Here is a 19,208-nt window from a genome sequence, read left to right on the forward strand (position 1 = left end):
CACTGTTGTAAACAAGCTGATGCATTGTTTTCTAAAAAAATGAAGGTTATTGACCACACATAATAAAATGAGAGCATCTACAACCAATTGCGCTCTAATAGACACTAGATGGCGGCATTTATTCACCATGACACTGGGATCAGCATAGCCCTTTGCTTCCCGACTGTTCGTAAACAGGATTAGGGTTACCACACTGCCTGCCATATGTCCACGTTACAGCGTTTGTTTACGGAGAACAAACGGAAGACCGAGTGGACTACCTGTGCTAGTTAGCCATCTGCGTCTCCAAACACGTGTGTAAACGGTGGACAGACGCCACAAAGGTGTTGTCACTGAAAAAATACGGTGTGCTGAAACTGTTAAAACTGGTTTAAACAGTGTACGGTAATGAAGGCTTGTCGATGAGCTTTAGGCGGACGGGCTCATTGTAATGGATGGTGCAAACATGTGGTTTCCATATATTTGATATCGTTAAATGTATTCCATTCCAGCCATTGCAATGAGCCTGTCCTCCTGGAGCTCCTCCTCCCAGCCGCCTCTGTTGTACAGTGTGTGCATTTTGCAGTTGTGAAATTAGTTTTATGTTATATGAAAATAGAGGGATTTATATTTCTAGAACATTACTGCAATTGAGAATCGATTCACGTTTAGCTGGAGTATTTGGCAGCTTTGGCTTCCAGAGCCAAACCACCCTTTAAACAGACATGTAAGGTCCTTGGATTAAGGAGTAACGTTAGCCCAATATTGGACTAAAGGAGCCTAACTATTGAGCATGGGCTGTCAAATGCTGCTTTTTAATTTATTCATTTTACAACAACAATTACTCTTTGTCTGACACACTACTGGTTTTATCAAAATAAAACAACTCCATATTTTTTTTTTTTTTTAATCAGATCTGTTGTCTGTTTGGCAGAAATTGTAAGTCAGACGCCAACGCAGAAAATGAGTAGATCTGGTTACTGTTGCTTGGATACTTGTTTTTCAAACTAGTGAATAAGGGCTACAGCAAAATTTTACTGACAGGAAACGATGGTCTACTCTTTCAGTCTAATACAATACAAACGTTGCAGTTAAAATTACCATAAACTTCATAAATGGGCATATCAACTGGCAATAATACTTTACTTCTAGAGCATGTGTAAGCAAACACGTGTAACCAACTTCAACCTTTATGATTTTATGGGCTGTTAATGTTCAACAATGACAATACGTTTGTTCAATGTTGCATTAATATATCCCCTTTTCGCTCATCACAAATCACAATGTGTCTTTCAGCAGGAGGTAGAATTTGACCCTAACTACTGATACAGGATAAGATATCCCCCTCCCAGTTTGGGTAGGGTAATCTGATCCCAGATATATAGTGAGGGTAATTTCTAGCTCAACTGGCACCATTTTGTTTTTCCTGTGCAAATAAGTTTCTGTGATCTGTCCAATGAGGGAACGAAGGGTGCCGTTTTTCATTTGAATGGTGGTTTGGTTTACAACTCTTGTTGCTAGGCTGTGGATATTTTTTCCAGGAAATCTTCCACTGCAAAACAGCCAAAGCTGTTCCGCTCACATCTTATTGGTCGGTGATGGGGTGGAGTACTAAGGACTGAACAGTACATTCAAAATGGCGTAAGTGTTTTTGCTGCTTCCCACAAAGCAACGCCATTATGGTCTATCCATGACATTCTTCAATTGTACCTGTATACAATTGGTTCTTACATGGTCAATGCATATTATTTGTAATATTAATATAACTTATCAATACAAGCATTTACATATTATAGGCAAACAATTACAAATGTGGTAGTCTATATTAGTTTGACACTGGTATATTTTGACATATCTACTGTGTTCTGTAATTATTTAATTGAATAGCCTTTCGCTATCCAACACGTGATGAAATAAGTGTACTGAAATACAGGACAGGAGGTAGTAAAACAACTTCAGCATTGTTTAATGTTCAAAACTATACTATTTCAACAATGATGTTGGTTTATACATCTTGCCTCATAAACACAAAACATTTCTTAAGAAGAACAAACATTAAATGCAAAGCAGACAGTAAACCTTTGAGCATAGATCTTTGGACAAAACAAGGGAAATGTTGCCACAATGTATCTCCTAGTTTTAACATTTGATACATTTCAGACAAGTGTATAAAATACATGTAGAGCCACAATGTTGCATATTTTCCTCAATAAATCGCTTTATAGTAATTATCTAAACCATTCGAGTAGAGACTCCTTTGCTACCCAGGATGCTGGTGTGTTTCAGAGGAAGTTGTGTGCGCTTACGTTGAAAAAGAGGGGGCAGAGCTATTGAATAGGATAACAGTTCATGCAGACCCAGCGAGAAGGACAGACGGAAGAGACCAGCATCCAGCACAGAATGGCAGAGACGCAGAACTGTCAGGGCGAAGATCCCGATAAAATGACGAAAATCTGCGAGAAATGCAGCGGTCGCGCGGGTAGAAGACGGGAGATAGCGCCCGTCTCACATGTGGGTAAGAAACTAAAGAACAAAAACAGTTTTCCCCTATAAAGGCGCGTTTAGAAGATGTGGCAATATGGTGGAAAGAGCGAGGGTTCTACGGTCTGTTGTAAAAATGGCCATGGTGTGTTCCCTGTTAAGAATTATACAAATAAAAAATTCGGACCTAATGTTCGTGTGGCTTGAAATTCTAATTCGTTGGATGAATAGGATAATGAAAAAAATGTGTTGCGTTAATTTAAGTCATACAAAGTAACATTATTATTGGGTACACTTTCGAGTTCTAGAACCTACGCATTTAAAATGTGCTTTGTCCTTGAAAGGGCAAATGCCCTTGTCTGAAATTGACAGATAATTAACTAAATTGAGTAACGTTACACCTTAACAATAAATGTTGATTTTAAGTGGGTTGAGAGTAAGATGAAAGTATGAAGCTTTATATTGTGAGTTCTAATATATAGTGCATTTCGATGTTTTTCATACAAAAAAATTATATCTGTTAGAAAAGGCTTTATTGCCAGGTTTAGGTGTTACATGCTGGAAAACATTCCAGACAGGTATAGTTCTGACTAACTTGATATTTCAGCTCATTTTAACAGTGGTTAAAATTATTAAATTAAATTTGAAGTTAAACATGTTCGATAATGGTGCTTTTTCTTTACACATAACACAAGTTTTATGTTCAAATGAAACTGCAACGTCTTGAGGAGCATATATGAAGCTATTTTTCAAAAAAATATAAATAGGGTGTTGGCTTTTAACTCTTTGTGTTACAGAATGGAAATAAAAGTCTCAAATAATTCCGTAAATATTTTTTGGGTTATTATTTTAGTAGTTATGAGAGTAGGTTTTTCACACTTCACAAATACAGAACGATTCACTTGATCACATTTCATAGAGGAATTATTAAGAAATACACCCTTTTCCAAGACACAAAAGCTACTTAATGCTATCCTGACCAGGTTATTGAAATATGTCCATACAGTGAGGATGAGATTTTTTTTCATAGCTACTTCATGTAATCAAGTTGATGCTGTGTTATCATATTTATTAAAGCTTCATATAAAAGTCCCTGGTGCTGAGATATTGATTCAGCCAAGTCTCAAGATTTCCATGTTTAGGGACACTATTTAAACAAGGTATCATTGACCAGCTGCTATATTGTGGTCATAAATTGGTTGCCGGGTTTAATCTTTGTGTTCCATGAACAATTCTTACTAATTTTGATACAAAAATCGTTGGATAAATGGCCACAACGCATATTTCAAGTTGAAAGTATAGTATTTTTGGACATGCATGTATTCAAAGTGTAAATGGTTATAAGTTGCCTTCTGCAAATGAATTTAGATCACCAAATATGGGTAGATATTAGTTGATCGAGTATATGGTTGCCTCCTAGTATTTGTAGTAACATTTCGAATATGAAATTATGTACGGATGTATAGAATCTCTTGTACCAGACAATGTATGGCATTCTGCCAGATTTTGTGACATAATCACCATAATGTATATTTATTTTTTTCAGGAACCATTGAAGTTTGAAAAATGGGGGTAAAGAAGAATACCGAAGTTTTGATACTTGAAAAATGGTAGGTTTGTGAAAAACTGAGCTTATGATGGCATTTTCTGACTATTAATTATTAACAGTGCGTATGTTTAATTTAGCAAGTACGTTTCTCCTGACTGCTATATTAGACTGACCAATAGGTTGTGCTGTTTGCCTGTTTTCACTTTTGTTTTTGTTCTTTTGAAGGTTTGTTGTCCGGGTGGCCCACCAAATCGATGATTAGGGGGATCGGAATGATCAAGGCTTGTAAGTATAAAGTGTTCGCTTTTAATTAAAGACGGGGAAGAAGATAGAACCTGAAAACAACACATTTTGAATAACATCTCTTCCATGTAAAATATTATATGGGTGTGTTATAGTGTAGCCCAACACTACATTGTAACATTTGCATTGTGTACTTACTTGGAATTTATTTAGTCTGTGTCCATTCAATACCTGAAAAGAAGAGTAAATTAGGGACATTTCTTAAAATGAATAAATACGTTTAAAAAAATCGCTGAACACACTTGTGAGCAGTGTTATGATTGTTAAGACCACAAGAGGGCAATATTATTCACTATTAAAGTTAGCTCTTATTGCTACCATGATGCTGCTTCAAATCTACGCAGGTTACGTTCACATTTTGTGGTTTGACTTATTTTTAGAATTTGATTCTCTGCTAAGGTCTCTGTTAAGTGCTTGTAAAAAATGCTATTTATCCTCTTTGGGAGAACTAACTGACATTCGTACATTAGTCCGAAAAAAATGGCTGGCTAGCTAGCCAATGGGTAAGTAAAGAAATGATCTCAGACAAGTAAAGGACATTGGAAATTAAAGTGCTTTTAATAATATGCCTATTAATTTGGCTCAACTCAATCTTGCCTAGGTCTTAAATGTATGATCGTTATCCTAAAAGTAGTATTATCCTTGTGTTCAAGTTGCTATATGGCTTAAGTCTGTTCAGGTTCTTTATCAGTTAGAATGTTTCTGGTTGAATGAGATGAGTTAATAAAGAAAGTAATACTAATAAGCTAACTAAAGTTGTTAATAAGTTAGCTAGCTAGCTTGCTAAATTGGTCAAATTGGCAATATTACTAACCAAGAAGATGCCATGTTGTATTTTGTTAATATGAAGCATGGTTATCATAATTGATAATACACACGTTTGATGAAAATTTGTAAATGATTTGTTTGGTTGAAAAGGTGAAAGGTCTGTAATATAATGTCACAACTCATAGACTAGGGTTGCAGAATTTTGTAATGTACTCTTGGGGGGATCATAAAACAAATCTAAAGTCGGGAACCCATGTTTAAAAAATATATATATAATTCTGCTCTACTTGAACTGAGCATTACGCATAGCACTAGGAAACCTGATCACATTTTTGGGAACTTGAACTTTTGGTTTGCAAAAAAACGGTATTCAAGTAAAAGCCTAGATGAGGAACTCCATTCCGAGAGACCACATTTTGTAATATTTGGCCAGTATGAGTGAGTATTCATGAAACAACTTGTGGTCTGGTGTATTTGATGGTCACCTAATTTCTCATCTTATCCCTTACAGAATAAAGACATGGACTGACTGCCTGTTCCATTCCCTCCCCATGAAGTAAGAAGACAGCTATGTAAGTCTAGTCTGTGTTGTGTGCTGTAACAAATGGAATGTTTCTTCAAATGTCTGCTGTAAATGTAATGTTAATACTCTGTACTAAATCAATTTCTTAGAAAAACATTAAGTTCTGTTTAATAACATTGAAGTAACATAACTTTTACATAAGTTCAAATCCAGGCATGTCATATTTGAACAAAACACAGGGCCTTAAACATAGCACTTGATCTTTAACATCCATAACAATCCAGAGCTGGGCTATTTTTTTTGTAACGGGAGTAGGATTCCCAGTGATGTGGTATAATTTGGAAAACTGATTTTAACCAATTGAGATCTACCACCATGACATTTCTACCTCTTCTTGTATTGTTATTAAAATATGTATATTCCAGTGAAAGTTTACCCTTTTGTTGTTTTTTGCTGCATAGTGAAAGCTATAATTATATCACACATTGTTACATGCCACTGAACAGACACTTCAAATTAAGCTAAATCAGTTTAAAGTTACTAATCTCTTAATTTGGTATATGAAGCCCTGTTACAAGGGCATCCTATTTTATCACAATGATTTAAAGGGATACTGCGAGATTCTGTTTTTCTACCGCGTCCAATGAACTTGTGGATACCATTTTTATGTCTCTGTGTGAAGTATGAAGGAAGTTTGGAGCTAGTTTCGCTAGCCAATGCTAATTAGCGTAAGCGCAATGACGAAGTCTTCAGGTACGCTAGCGTATGATGCGTAAAGGACTCGCCCTTTAAATCTTTACTTCAAATATGCTCATGCTTCCCCTAGAAGCTAGTAGTTGCCATTCACTGTTGATAACTCCTGATGCTTAAAGAAGCTTTCTTCCAACTTTCAAATATTCCGTGATTCTTCTCTTGCCTGTGGCCCAATTATTCACAACTGCCCAAATTTATCCCCCAGTGTATTTTTCCCCTCCTTTTTTTTTGTTATCAGCTTTATTTTGAAATGTAATAGATTGAAGCTCCTTTTTTCACTTAGTCAGTGTATTCTGACATAATACATAGACTACTGCATTATGCTATTCTACCTATTTCCTAGCTGGGATAATAAAGTCACCTACCTACTACTACCATTATGATTCAGTATTTTCTGCTTTATTCGGGGGGAATTTCACTTTTCTTAAAGTCAAACGATCACAGTTCGGCCATGCTGTCTTTTTTTTCTTCAGTAAAAAGGTGAGATGCGAAATAATCCTGTATTAATTAGACCCAACCCACCTCTACTAATGATTTCTTTGCATGTCCACTAAATTAGAACTTCAAACTAAAGGCCCAATGGATATTTCCTTGTACTTTGAATATGAGATGGTTTCTCGTAATAATTCAGTTTTCTTTGCAAGATCCTCAATCTTCGCTTTGTTTTCACTTGTTGGTCATGAACTGACATCTTCGGTCGGAACCTGCCTCTATTTTGTCTTGGCTTAAATGAATGCGTAAATAGATTTTAAGAACTCTTTTTATTATTCTCGTTCTTATTAAAATTATTTTTCTAATTTTTGTGATTTCCTCTCTTCCTTGGTGAATCTCTGCTGGTCATGTGTGGAAGTTTGAGGCCGGGTGCATGCAGAGGAAGCACATTTAGAATATTTTGTGCAGTTTAACTCCATGCATGATTACTATTGTTGGAGTTTTGTGTTTCGTTACAAATAAAGGAGCAGTAGTTTAGATGCAACTAATAGTTCATCAATATCAGTTGGCCAAAAGTGGATTATGAGATTAACTCATGCCAGCGTGTGCTCAAATTGATTCCTGTGAACCCCCTAGTGGGCAGTTGAAGTAGTTTAGCCTAGCTTGACAGTAAAATAATAATAAATCAAATTAATGTCACCAATTTATTGTCTATCTATTCTAATGAACATAGTGTAATCCCAAAAGTAGATCACAATCCATGGGTTGTATGAACAATTTTGATTTTTCAGATATAAATAACGACTTTACATTATCCATGCTAAAATTAGAATTTATACTGATCTGTCATGATTAACAGACATTTTGTAACATTCCATTTGCTTAGCTTTCACCTGTATTTCCTGTTTTGTCTTTGTTGTTTTCAAATTATTCAGCTGTAAAATTTGTTGAATGCTTGCTATTAAATTGCACAATGCTGTGTTCATGTGCTCTCGGAATCATCGGAAATATGGGACTGGGATACCCCCGGAAAGCTCCCAGAATTTACGTAATTACGAGTTTCCGACATCCAAAACCAATCATAACGGGCGCCCAAGTATGAAATAGCCGTTGTACTCCTGATGTTTCCCCGTTCTGTTAGTTTTGAGTTTCCTACTTCAGGTGAACGAAGCATAATAATATTTGACTTTAGATTTATCGTTAAAACACTTGTGAGAATCATAGATTTCTAAAGGTTTTAAATTATTGCTTTTGTGGAAATTTGAACAGCTGACTTGCATTACTTTTAGTATTCCATTCCTCAAAAATATTAACATAATTGTCTAACGTTCATATTTGAAAATCATGTCTGCATATTACACGTGTATGGTTAGTAAGCATTCAGCCCTTAATGCTCTTTATATAAACATTCTGGATTTTTGGGGTTTTATTTGAATTGCGATATTTGTCACTGCATACTGCTATGATACAGACATTTTAACTTTGGGTTTCATTACCAACTCGACTTTCAGCTAGCTATTGAGCATTGGAATCGGAATCTTTTGTGGTGTTGTTGAAGCTCTTTTCGCAGGCTAATTCCAATTGATGGGATAGGACAAAAGTGAGGTCTTAATTAAATGTAATTGGGGTTTTCGACTCATTTTCTTTTTCTTAATTCCATTAAAGACCCCATTCTACTGGACATTGAAGTGGAGACAGCTGCTTTGTCATCAAGATGGCGGCGTTGATTTGGGAGCTAATTGGATTTTTGAAAAGCTGACTGGATTTTTCAGGATTTTATTTTACTGGATAAGATGCATCAATTGGAATTACATCAAACTTTGACATGGACTCTTGTGCTTTGGATGTGCTGGCAATTCTTTGGACTCAATTGTTTGAATATTGTAATGGTTTCCTTTACTGAGTTCAGTTACACTACTTCTGTGATTTCCTAATAGGATGTTATTTATGTTAAATAAAACATTGCAATTTTCACTATTCTGACTTTCTTTCATTGATCAATATGCTACCCAAGAATGTTTCAGGACTATTTGTCTTTTTGCTAAATGTGAAAATTCTCTCCAACTGAATCAATTTTACTCAAATGTAATCCAGTTTCTGGTATTTTCTTGGGCTTCCGATTTACTCCTGTTTACTGGAAGGTATGATACGTTTGCCTTGTACAATCTAAATTGACATTTAATAGTGCTAGCTAAATTAGGCCTACTAACTTTAAATAAGATCTGGGGAATTGGAGGGTAAACGCAAGTAATACTTTACACAACTTTTTATTTTGAACTTTTACACCTATTACGCTAAAGTTGTTTTGCTCAAGTGTTTACGCTACTTGTCTCCATTACGAGCAATACTTAATGTAGCAACTTTATAAAATTATTTATATCCCGGGTTAATTTAATTGACCAGTTTATTACTTCCTACACTTTTTGTAGGATTGTTCTGTATTCACAATCCGACTCGTAATTGGCGCAAACATTTATTTTTTAAGTAAGTCAAATGAAAGGGTATGGCTTCTAGTGATCAACACATTCCATGGTGAATGAAGGGGCTGGCTAATCCATACAGTAATACTCTGCATTTCTACATAGCTCTACATAATACACAGTTGAAACAGCTTTTGGCAAAAACTGAAATGGTGGCCAAGGCTCTGCCTCTAAAATGGCTCCTGAAGTCATACTTCCTGTCTGAGCAGGAAGTGATGGGTCTTAGTGTTTAATTCTTTTTGTACAAATATTACCCTTATTGATAAAATATATGGATATGACTTTGGCAAAGGCTATCCTCTTAAAGTGATGCAACTATTTATGAAATAAAAATGTAATATAGGTTTGCCGTTTTTATACAAAATAAAGGGGGTGGGACTTTGGGACATCACCTGAGTGTGGGGTAAATGGAAATAACGTCAATCAAAGGCAAAGCTTTCAGAGCTAGGAAGGAGCTCTAGATGGCGGATGAGCCTTGGGAAGGGGAACAATTCATTGGGCTTTCGTCAGCCCTTTTTCTTTTTCATGAAATCAAGCTGGAATATGCCGCTCTATCAATATTTTTTTTATTTAAAATAAAAACTAGTACTATAGTGAACAGTAGATTAGGTTTACTGCTTTTATTCGTTTTTCGTCGTGTATATCGGTTTTACTGAGAGTATGCGCGTGTCGTTGTCTTCTCTGCCTAGGTCTGGCAGCCATGGCGCGCCTCCATTTTTCGTGTGCTCTGAGAAGAGCTCTAGCCTTTCGTCTCACGATCACTTGTGTTGACGCTTCAATATCCTATTAATGTCTTTTCCCCTAATGTTTATTTTCATTCAAGCTTTTTTTTAATATACCTTTTTTGGGGGTAATGAGTATTATATAGTCTATAACCTACTTTGCGGATGTGAATCTAATACTTCATTATACCTTACTGTACATGGAATAGGTATGTTTACATTTTTATAATGCCTACAATCGATTTAATTTTTATTTATCACATTTTGGTCGTCCTTTGTCTGATGACGCAGTTAGAATTAGTGCATGTGGCTCGGTCGGTGGATCTAATTGTAATTCTCAACACTTGGCTTTTTAATTACAGGATGTCATCAGTTGTCATTTATCCATCGATAATTTATATATTAATATATGTCCAATTTAAACGCCTGACACAACGTTTGTCTTATTTCGTAACGTCAAGGATTTTACTGTCCTCTGAGAAACTATCTTATGGGACTTTTATGATAGTTCATCACTCTTCTAACTTTTGACAGCAAATACCAGCACATAAGACCATCAAATCCAACGTTTTCAAGATAAAACTATGATGAAGAATAAGAATAAAAAGCAAGAAGATGAAGGTTCGACTCAAAGCAATGCATCAAGGTACGATCATCTATTTAACTTTTTAGACATCTGTTTTCATTGTTTACCTTGACAAGCATGGTTGATCGCCTGTGGACACATTTGCTACATAGTTTTAACGATTTGTACCAGTTTCAAACCAATGACCTTGGTCTTGTTTAATAGCCACACCCTAATTTTGCTAGCATTTTGTTACACTAAAGACTGAACTTTCAGGCCCATGTTATTTCATCTTTACCCACATGTATACAACCTAGAATAAGTTTAATTGGCTTTTTTCCCAAGAACAAATGCATGATTTCAATGTTTGTTGTTCCATCGTTACTATGTGATATGACCTTGTCATATTAGTCGACACTGCATTGCACCATTTGAACATGCAACGCGTATTCTTTTTTCAAACGTTTTAGAACTCTAATTTACTCATGTTAACAGCATGTGTGGCTGAAGGGAAGTATTTCAATAAATATCCAGTAGGCTCTATTCAACTTGTTTTCTGCATTGGCAACTATGTAGGTAAGTTTAAAGACGCATTTGTCATCATTTGAAACAGTTGACAACATTGGTTTTAGTAAGCTTAAATGTGGGTAGCCTAAATTCTAAAGTGTGTAGTATTTGAATGAGAACTGTTAAATGTATAGTAGACCATGCAGTCAATCACGACTGAATGTTCACTAGATTTTAGTTTCTATTTAGGCTGTTGTAGATCTATTTACCTCCTGGATATGTTGTCTTCAGTTACTCCTTCATTTGTTACAGGCTTCTGTCCATAAGAAAGGGAGCCTCTATTATTGTAGGCCTATTTGAAAACGGCCTCACTGATAGTCAGTCCTCTTGTAAATGTATTTAACTTTGACATGTTTTATGGATAGCCATTTGAAATAGTTATTAGGTAAGGTGTGTGTATATACTGAAAAAGTAAGCATTCTGATGTCATTCAGAGAACAATTTGAGGGGTTATTGGCATTGATGTCACTCTTTTTGAAGTGCTCTTCACTGATACACAAATCAGACTAACCATTGACATACTACATTTTGCACAGATTTGGTGTTCACTCAAAAGTTCTAGATTAGGCTTTTCTATTAGGCTGCATTTTCGGATTTGATAGGACAGCTGATTCAATTGAGTGATGTCATCAATATATAGTAGCCCTTTATTCAGCTGTTCCTGTATTTGTGACCAAGAGGGGCTTATATTCTGATACCAAGGAATAGGCTACTAGCTAAGTGCCAGGATGGTAAATGTCATGTATTGCAGATGTTTTCATGGTCTCAACAACTTGAGCTATTAGATTATACTTTTATTTGTAAATTAATACAGAAGTTGGGATTCAAATGATTGAAATGTATTATCTGTTTGCGTTGGAACACAAAACAATGTAATTTATTATAATCAATAAAAAGTTATACATGTGCACAGGTTATTTTGAGGCATACTTGTGTCAAATAACCATTCTTGCTTGCAAAATCATGGTAATCTTGAGTGGACATATCTGCTTATCCATCATTGTGAAATAATTTCATTCTATCGGGGATGGTAAGTGTACATTGCTTACACCTCTTACATCTCTGATAGTTTCAGAATTCAGTCATGGAATTAACTGTCTTATGTCGGCTTATGTATAATTGGTGACTGGATATCGTAATTAAAGCCTCATGGGGCCAACATGTTGTCACCTATTACATGGCTTACATTTCTTACCATAGGCCTACATGACTACTACAACTACAGGCCTGTTTGGGTGTCTCTTCAAGAGAGAAGTATTGCATTGGTTTTAGATTGTCAATCCATGCAAATGTTTCAGCTTAGCTGCCCATAGCCCTTAATTCAATTGATAATGGGTCACATACATGACATGAAGACGTTGTCAAACAATTAAAGGCTGTGTAGTGCATTTGCTATCCTGTTGGCAGCCATTTTAATAACCATGCACATTTTATCCGAAGTCTGTCCCTCCAAAATACTAATCCTCTACCACACTTTTGACTGCTCTCGTCCTGATAGGGGACTACTTTTCAAGCACATGTAAGCAAAAGACACTGGGAGAGCAGATCCCTTCAATAAATATTATTTTGAAATACAGGGCATGAAGTGGAGTCCACTTTTAATTCACAAAATGGCTCTTGTATTGTACTTTCTGTATTAAAAGTGTGCACAGAACTACAGGAAAGGGGAACAGGAAGTGTTTCAAAGGTCATAGGCTTTTATTTTGAGCTGTGATTGGCTCATTCCTCACCTAGCAACCCACCAGCCTGTAATCATTTACTTCAGTTGTTTGTCCCGCCTATGTCTAACTTCACACTCAATGAAGGGAGTCACTTGCTCATGGGGGTTTGAGCATTTGTCACTGGGTGACTGACTGGTCAATAAATTACAATAACTTTATCACAATTCATTAGCTTTTGATATCACAATAACAAATCTTTCTTATCTGAATGGTTATATAAACATTTAATCAGTTAGATTTTCTATAGTTAGATGTATATTTTCAAATGAAATATTATGTTCTAATAGAATAGCTCTAGTTATATGCATAAATACTGTCATAAGTGATTACACATAGGTAATAAAGCACGGCTATAAATGAAAGGATTGTTTTTGTTCTATTGTAGCAGCCTTCTCCATGTTTTAACCATTTTAAGGTAGGCTGACTGGATATGATCTATTTTGAAAATGAAATAATGCTGGATGTGGGTACCCCCTATAGTCTGTTCAAGGTACTGCACATTCTATGTCAGTATGGGGCATAGACAGACAGGTTTACATTCTTGTAATTTGCTGGGTTTATTATGTAAGAATTACAGTTTTAATAAATAAATGTTAGTGATGTGTTCTGGTTTCATTAAATAAAGACATTCCATTTAAATTGAATGTTGACATTTCTTCTAATCTTTTTTTAGTTGCATGTAACATTTTCACGGTAAAGTACAGTATGAATATGGCATTTTTTGGTTAGATTGCTAAAAATGTGGAGTGTTTTGAATGTATCAGGGCATGGTTCTGTCATTGTTTACATACATTAGTTAAATGTAGCCTAATGTTTGCATTAACAAAATGATATGATGTGCTCTTGAGGTAAATATTACTTCAGGTCTAGACGTTATAATTGGTTGTTGGATAGAATCTCAGTAGGAGCTTCATGTTTGGTGGAGTCACTGTTAGCCCTATGTATGTACTGATGTGGCACTGGCAACCATAGGACTTATTTGGCGCCCCCTATTGTTTTAAAACAGTAATGGTTATTTGTGAAAATTTGTAGGCTATGTTAGGAATTGAATGAATGCAAAGATATTTTTAGTGTGGGCAACTTTTAAATACTGTGAAAAGATTTTTCAACATGACAATAGTAGTATGGACATAAAACACATCCCAGATTGAGAAGCACTTGTGTGGTTTTCAGCAATTTCTCCTGCATGGGGTTATGGAAGTATTTTTAAAGATCTGTTTTAAGAGGATTGGATTGGCATAGAGAGCGGTCTTGTTATGACAAAGTTAATCTGAGCACACTATGGTGATGTAATGATGTTTCCTTTCCACCTAAAGGCGTTAGCATTTTGTGTGTAGTCATTTCAGTACTACATGAACTCCATTCACTTAGAAAACAACATGTTACATATTCTCCAACTTTTTGTATTTTGTGAAATAAGCCTCTTAACTTTCTACACTCAAATCCTAGATGACATTGGCTGCTGTTGTGCCCTTGAGCAAGGTGCTCAACACCCCAAAACACCAGCTCCATGGGTGCCCAGTGTGGCAGCCCCCTGCTCCAACCTGTATGTGTGTCTTTCAGAGGTGTTAGGATGAAGCGGAAGTCACATTTCCTTTGGCCCTTGTGTTCTATTTTGAATAATAAAGTGTGTACAATTTTGAATAATAAAATGATCTTCATTTGTTGAGCCAAATCAGTGCTTGACAACAGTAGGTGGGAGATTGGAGAAACTGTTCATGAAATGGGCTTGTTATTGAAAAGGGAAATCTTTGCATAGCTTACCAAATGAAAGTACATCACTATAAAAGGATGATATTAAGTAAATCTGGAAATATTTTAGACTGAAATTCCACATTTTTGATGCTATAGCAATTCGGCCTCAGAAGAATCGAACCACTCTGGGTTGGAGTCCGGGAGTCAGTCGGAGAGTGAGCAGGGCAGGGAGAGGAGAAGATTGCACCACTCAGGAGAGTCCAACAGCTCTTCTGAATCTGGGAGCCAGTCCGGGTCTGAGAGTGAATCCCAGCAGGCCTCTGCAGAGGTCAAGGACAGACAACCAGTTAAAAAGAAAGACAATCTGTCAGATGTGAAGAAGGTAAACAAAGCAAGGCCTGTACTGCAAACTAGTTTGCTTGAGTTATATGTAGGGCTGAAAGGCCGTTGCAGCGTTGGAAATAAATTGAAGCCCAATGCCAAGTCTGTGGTCTATGCAAATATATATATATATATATATATATATATATATATATATATATATATAAGCACCATTTCAGTTGAATGCATATAGTTATACCACAGACTTGGTATCCTACTTTCCCCATATTTGGTTATACCATTATTTACCTGATGATTATTTGCCTGATGGTTTCTAGATTATAAATCAGATTTTCTATACCAGGCCAGAAGAAGACATGTACTGTATTTACATTTTAGTCATTTAGCAGACACTTATATAGAGCGTCTTCATATTCTGTTCAGATTCAGAAGCAATTAGGGTTAAGAACCCACAAGGGCACATCAACAGATTTTTCACCAAGTCGGCTCTGGGATATATCGCGCCATCAATTGCACAACAGCTTTTATGCATGGACATTGCATATTTAGAAATGGAGTCCTGTCTCAATTGGGTTGGAGACGGAAAATGGCAAGGATGCAATGATCCAATTTGGTATTTGATTCCAGATGTGGGAAGAGCATCCAGATGTCTATGGGGTCAGGCGATCAAATCGCAGTAGACAAGAACCTGCTCGTCTCAATATTGGAGCTGGGGTAAGAAGTGCAACATGAAATCTACTGAAATACTGCTGAATGGATATTCTTTGAAGAAAACTTCCAAAAAACTTCTAGTGTATGTCATGTGGATTTATTGGTGTCTCAGTCAATTTAGCTGCAACCCCTTATGGCAAAGCCTAATCTCTCATTGAGATGTAATCAATTTCAACACATTTGCAGGGTAGCAGTGACTCCGAAGGTGAAAGTCCTAAAAGAAAAGCACCACGACAGAAGAAGAAAGAGTGAGTATTGAGATTATTAGATTTGTAATGCCATAGATGACGTTCGTTATCTGTAGCACATGTTTGCATTACTGGCAATCCATGTTGTTTTTTTTGCTTCCAAAATGCACTTTCTGCTATTCAATTAGACGCTTCCATAACCTTGGATCACATTCTTGCTTGATATCATGAACATATAGCCATAGTATCCCATGACAGTCTGGATGTAAATGCAAGACTTATATTTGGTTTGATCTTTCAATTCAGTGGCGTTTGTATTTGTCATTTTTTCCAATAATTTTCTGGATACTGTCCTTGCCATTTTCATGCATATGTGGATGTTTGTGCTTGTCTAAAGTGTCTCATTAGGAGATTCAGACAGCAAGACTGAGGTGGTCTTCAGAACTTTACTTTATGTTTAGTTATCTGATCAAATCTTGCTAACCAGAGCGCCCTAAGCCCGGTGTAGAGCATTAATAAACCCAAAGGGTGAACTTGTGGTATTTCTGTGTTGTAAGAAATACCTGGAAAAGTGATGAATCGGATGATGATGATGATGATGATGAGGAGGATGCCAGCAGTGCAGACAGTGAGCAGGAAGAGAAAAAAGTTAGATCCAGACGACTTCCTGCTAGAAGGTAAGGGTGTAGTGAAGCCTGGCCTTCAGACAGCTAATCTGTCCACTTTCATGTCCATTGTGTGTGATCAGAAACTGGCTGTTGTAGTGCTTTTTTGGCTTTGAAAGTGCTGTATGACCGGGTTTCTTTTTAGCCTTCAGTCACATACAAAATATGAAATCTGTCAATTCCAATCTGATAATTGTTCAAAATGTTCTTCTGTGTATTATTTATTACTGTGCATTTAATATGTTGTATCAACTATGATATGCATTATACTATTCTATATTGTTATATTGCAGTGAATATTTGCATTTAGACTCAGAAGGATGACCAAAAAAAGAACAGTTAAATCCTAAAGTCAACCAAAATGATGTTCTGATGAAGGCTTGCTAACATTATCAGCTACAGTGCCTTTGGAAAGTATTCAGACCCCTTGACTTTTTACACATTTTGTTATGCTACTGCTTCTAAAATTGATTAAATAAATACAAATTCTCAGCAATCTACAGACAATACCCAATAATGACAAAGCAAAAACAGGTTTTTAGAAATGTTTTAAAAATAAATTCGTATTCAGACCCTTTGCTATGAAACTCGAAATTGAGCTCAGGTGCATCCTGTTCCCATTGATCCATCCTTGAGATGTTTGTACCTGTGGTAAATTCAATTGATTGGACATGATTTGGAAAGGCACACACCTGTCTATATAAGGTCCCACAGTTGACAGTGCATATCAGAGCAACAACAAAACATAAGGTCAAAGGAATTGTCCCTTGAACTCCAAGACAGAACAGTGGTCTCCATCATTCTTAAATGGAATAAGTTTGGAACAACCAAGAGCTGGCCTCCCGGCCAAACTGTGCAATTGGTGGAGAAGGGCCTTGGTCAGGGAGTTTACCAAGGACCCGATGGTCACTCTGACAGAGCTCCAGAGTTCCTCTGTGGAGATGGGAGACCCTTCCAGAAGGACAACCATCTCAGCAGCACTCTACCAGTCAGGCCTTTATCGTAGAGTGGCCAGACGGAAGCCACTCTTCAGTAAAAGGCACATGACAGCCGCTTGGAGTTTGCCAAAAGGCACCTAAAGGACTCTCAGACCATGAGAAACAATATTCTCTGGTCTGATGAAGCCAAGAAAGATTGAACTCTTTGGCCTGAATGCCAAGTGTCACGTCTGGAGGAAACCTGGCACCGTACCTACGGCAAAGCATGGTGGTAGCAGTATCATGGTGTGGGGATATTTTTCAGCGGCAGGGACTGGAAGACTAGTCAAGATCGAGGCAAAGATGAACGGAGCAAAGTACAGCTAGATCCTTGATGATAACCTGCTCCAGAGTGCTCAGAACCTCAGACTGGGGTGAAGGTTCACCTACCAGCAGGACAATGACCCTAAGCACACAGCTAAGACAACTCAGGACTTGAACCCGATCGAACATCTCGCTCTCGAGACCTGAAGACAGATTTGATGCAACGCTCCCCATCCAACCTGACAGAGCTTGAGAGTATCTGCAGAGAAGAAGGGGAGAAACTCCACAAATACAGGTGGGCCAAGCTTGTAGTGTCATACCCAAGAAGACTCGATGCTGTATTCGCTGCCAAATGTGCTTAAACAAAGTACTGACTAAAGGGTCTGAATACTTATGTAAATGTGATATTTCAGTTTTTATATTTGTAATACACTTGGAAAAATTTCTAAAACTGTTTTTGCTTTGTCACTGTGAGGTATTGTGTGTAGATTAAGGGGGGAAACAATTTAACCAATTTTAGAAGGCTGCAATGTAATAAAATATGGAAAAATTTGAGGGTTCTGAATACTTTCCGAATGGACCCTACATTAAATATTTTTGTAGGCTTTAGGACCCCCCCCCCATTGATCACTTGGTATTCTAAAGGCATTTAATTAAGAAATTCACCTGTAAGCCTATCAACAATAAATTATTAATATTGCTGAGGTCGGAGGGTTGAAAGCTGTCTCAAGGCCATTGGTGTGAGTCAGATTGTTAGGAGTGATTATAGTCAGCTAGAGCTGTTAGAGGAAAACTAGTAAGTGGGCTGTCTTGCAGAGTGGTTAGAAGTGGTATATGTGTGTATTTGACTCAATATTTTACAGACCAAAGAACAAATCATCTACAGTCAAAAAACAGCAGCCTCCAAAGGGAAGGAAAACCAGGAAACAAGAGTCATCTGTGGAGGAAGATGATGATGACGACGACGATGATGATGATGATGATGATGATGACGAAGATACCCCAAAGAGACAAACCCGGCGAAGGGTGTCTGCTAAAGTCAGGTATGTCAATGTTTCACTTGTTCAATATAAAATATGAAGGAAATTGTTTACCGTGCATGACATGCATTGTGTTGGTTTGTTACAGTTACAAGGAGGACCAAAATGACTTTGAGACTGACTCTGACGACCTGATAGAGATGGAGGGAGCTGAGGTGGAACCGGAAGATGACAGCGAGACCATTGAGAAGATCATGGATACCAGGACAGGCAAAAAAGGAGGTGATGCATCCTCACTTAGTATCTCACCTGTATTGTGTTAACCCATCTAGATAGACATTGCCAGCAGAAGGGTTTTACTACTAAGCAGGATCAAGGAGTTAGCCAGATAACTTGCCTAACTATTCTGATAGGCTTGAAATGGGCATGGTCTAATTGATTCAACAAATGAAAACTCATATCTAAGTTTCTCTTTTTTAATAAACCAGAATATCCATTTTTTTGTGGTTTATCAAAGTTAGCTGGATAACTAATTGATCCTGC

General features: G+C 36.8%; 1 protein-coding gene across 5 annotated transcripts in view; it reads left to right on the forward strand.

Annotated features, from left to right (window-relative positions):
* The first annotated feature begins 895 nt into the window (after positions 1-895).
* chd2 (chromodomain helicase DNA binding protein 2) overlaps positions 896-19,208 on the forward strand; it is a 32,165-nt gene continuing 13,852 nt past the window's right edge. The window contains exons 1-12 of one of the 5 annotated variants that reach the window (XM_064951890.1): positions 896-1,620; positions 4,007-4,070; positions 4,235-4,294; positions 5,592-5,652; positions 8,454-10,199; positions 10,525-10,636; positions 14,695-14,920; positions 15,508-15,594; positions 15,778-15,839; positions 16,337-16,456; positions 18,549-18,728; positions 18,814-18,947. In XM_064951890.1, coding sequence (XP_064807962.1) covers positions 10,575-10,636; positions 14,695-14,920; positions 15,508-15,594; positions 15,778-15,839; positions 16,337-16,456; positions 18,549-18,728; positions 18,814-18,947 — 871 coding nt within the window. In that variant the 5' untranslated portion in view covers positions 896-1,620; positions 4,007-4,070; positions 4,235-4,294; ... (1 more) ...; positions 8,454-10,199; positions 10,525-10,574. The other 4 variants (XM_064951889.1, XM_064951887.1, XM_064951891.1 and 1 more) reach the window with 4 other exon arrangements.

Source organism: Oncorhynchus masou, chromosome 31 (assembly GCF_036934945.1).
Source record: "Oncorhynchus masou masou isolate Uvic2021 chromosome 31, UVic_Omas_1.1, whole genome shotgun sequence".
NCBI lineage: Eukaryota > Metazoa > Chordata > Actinopteri > Salmoniformes > Salmonidae > Oncorhynchus > Oncorhynchus masou.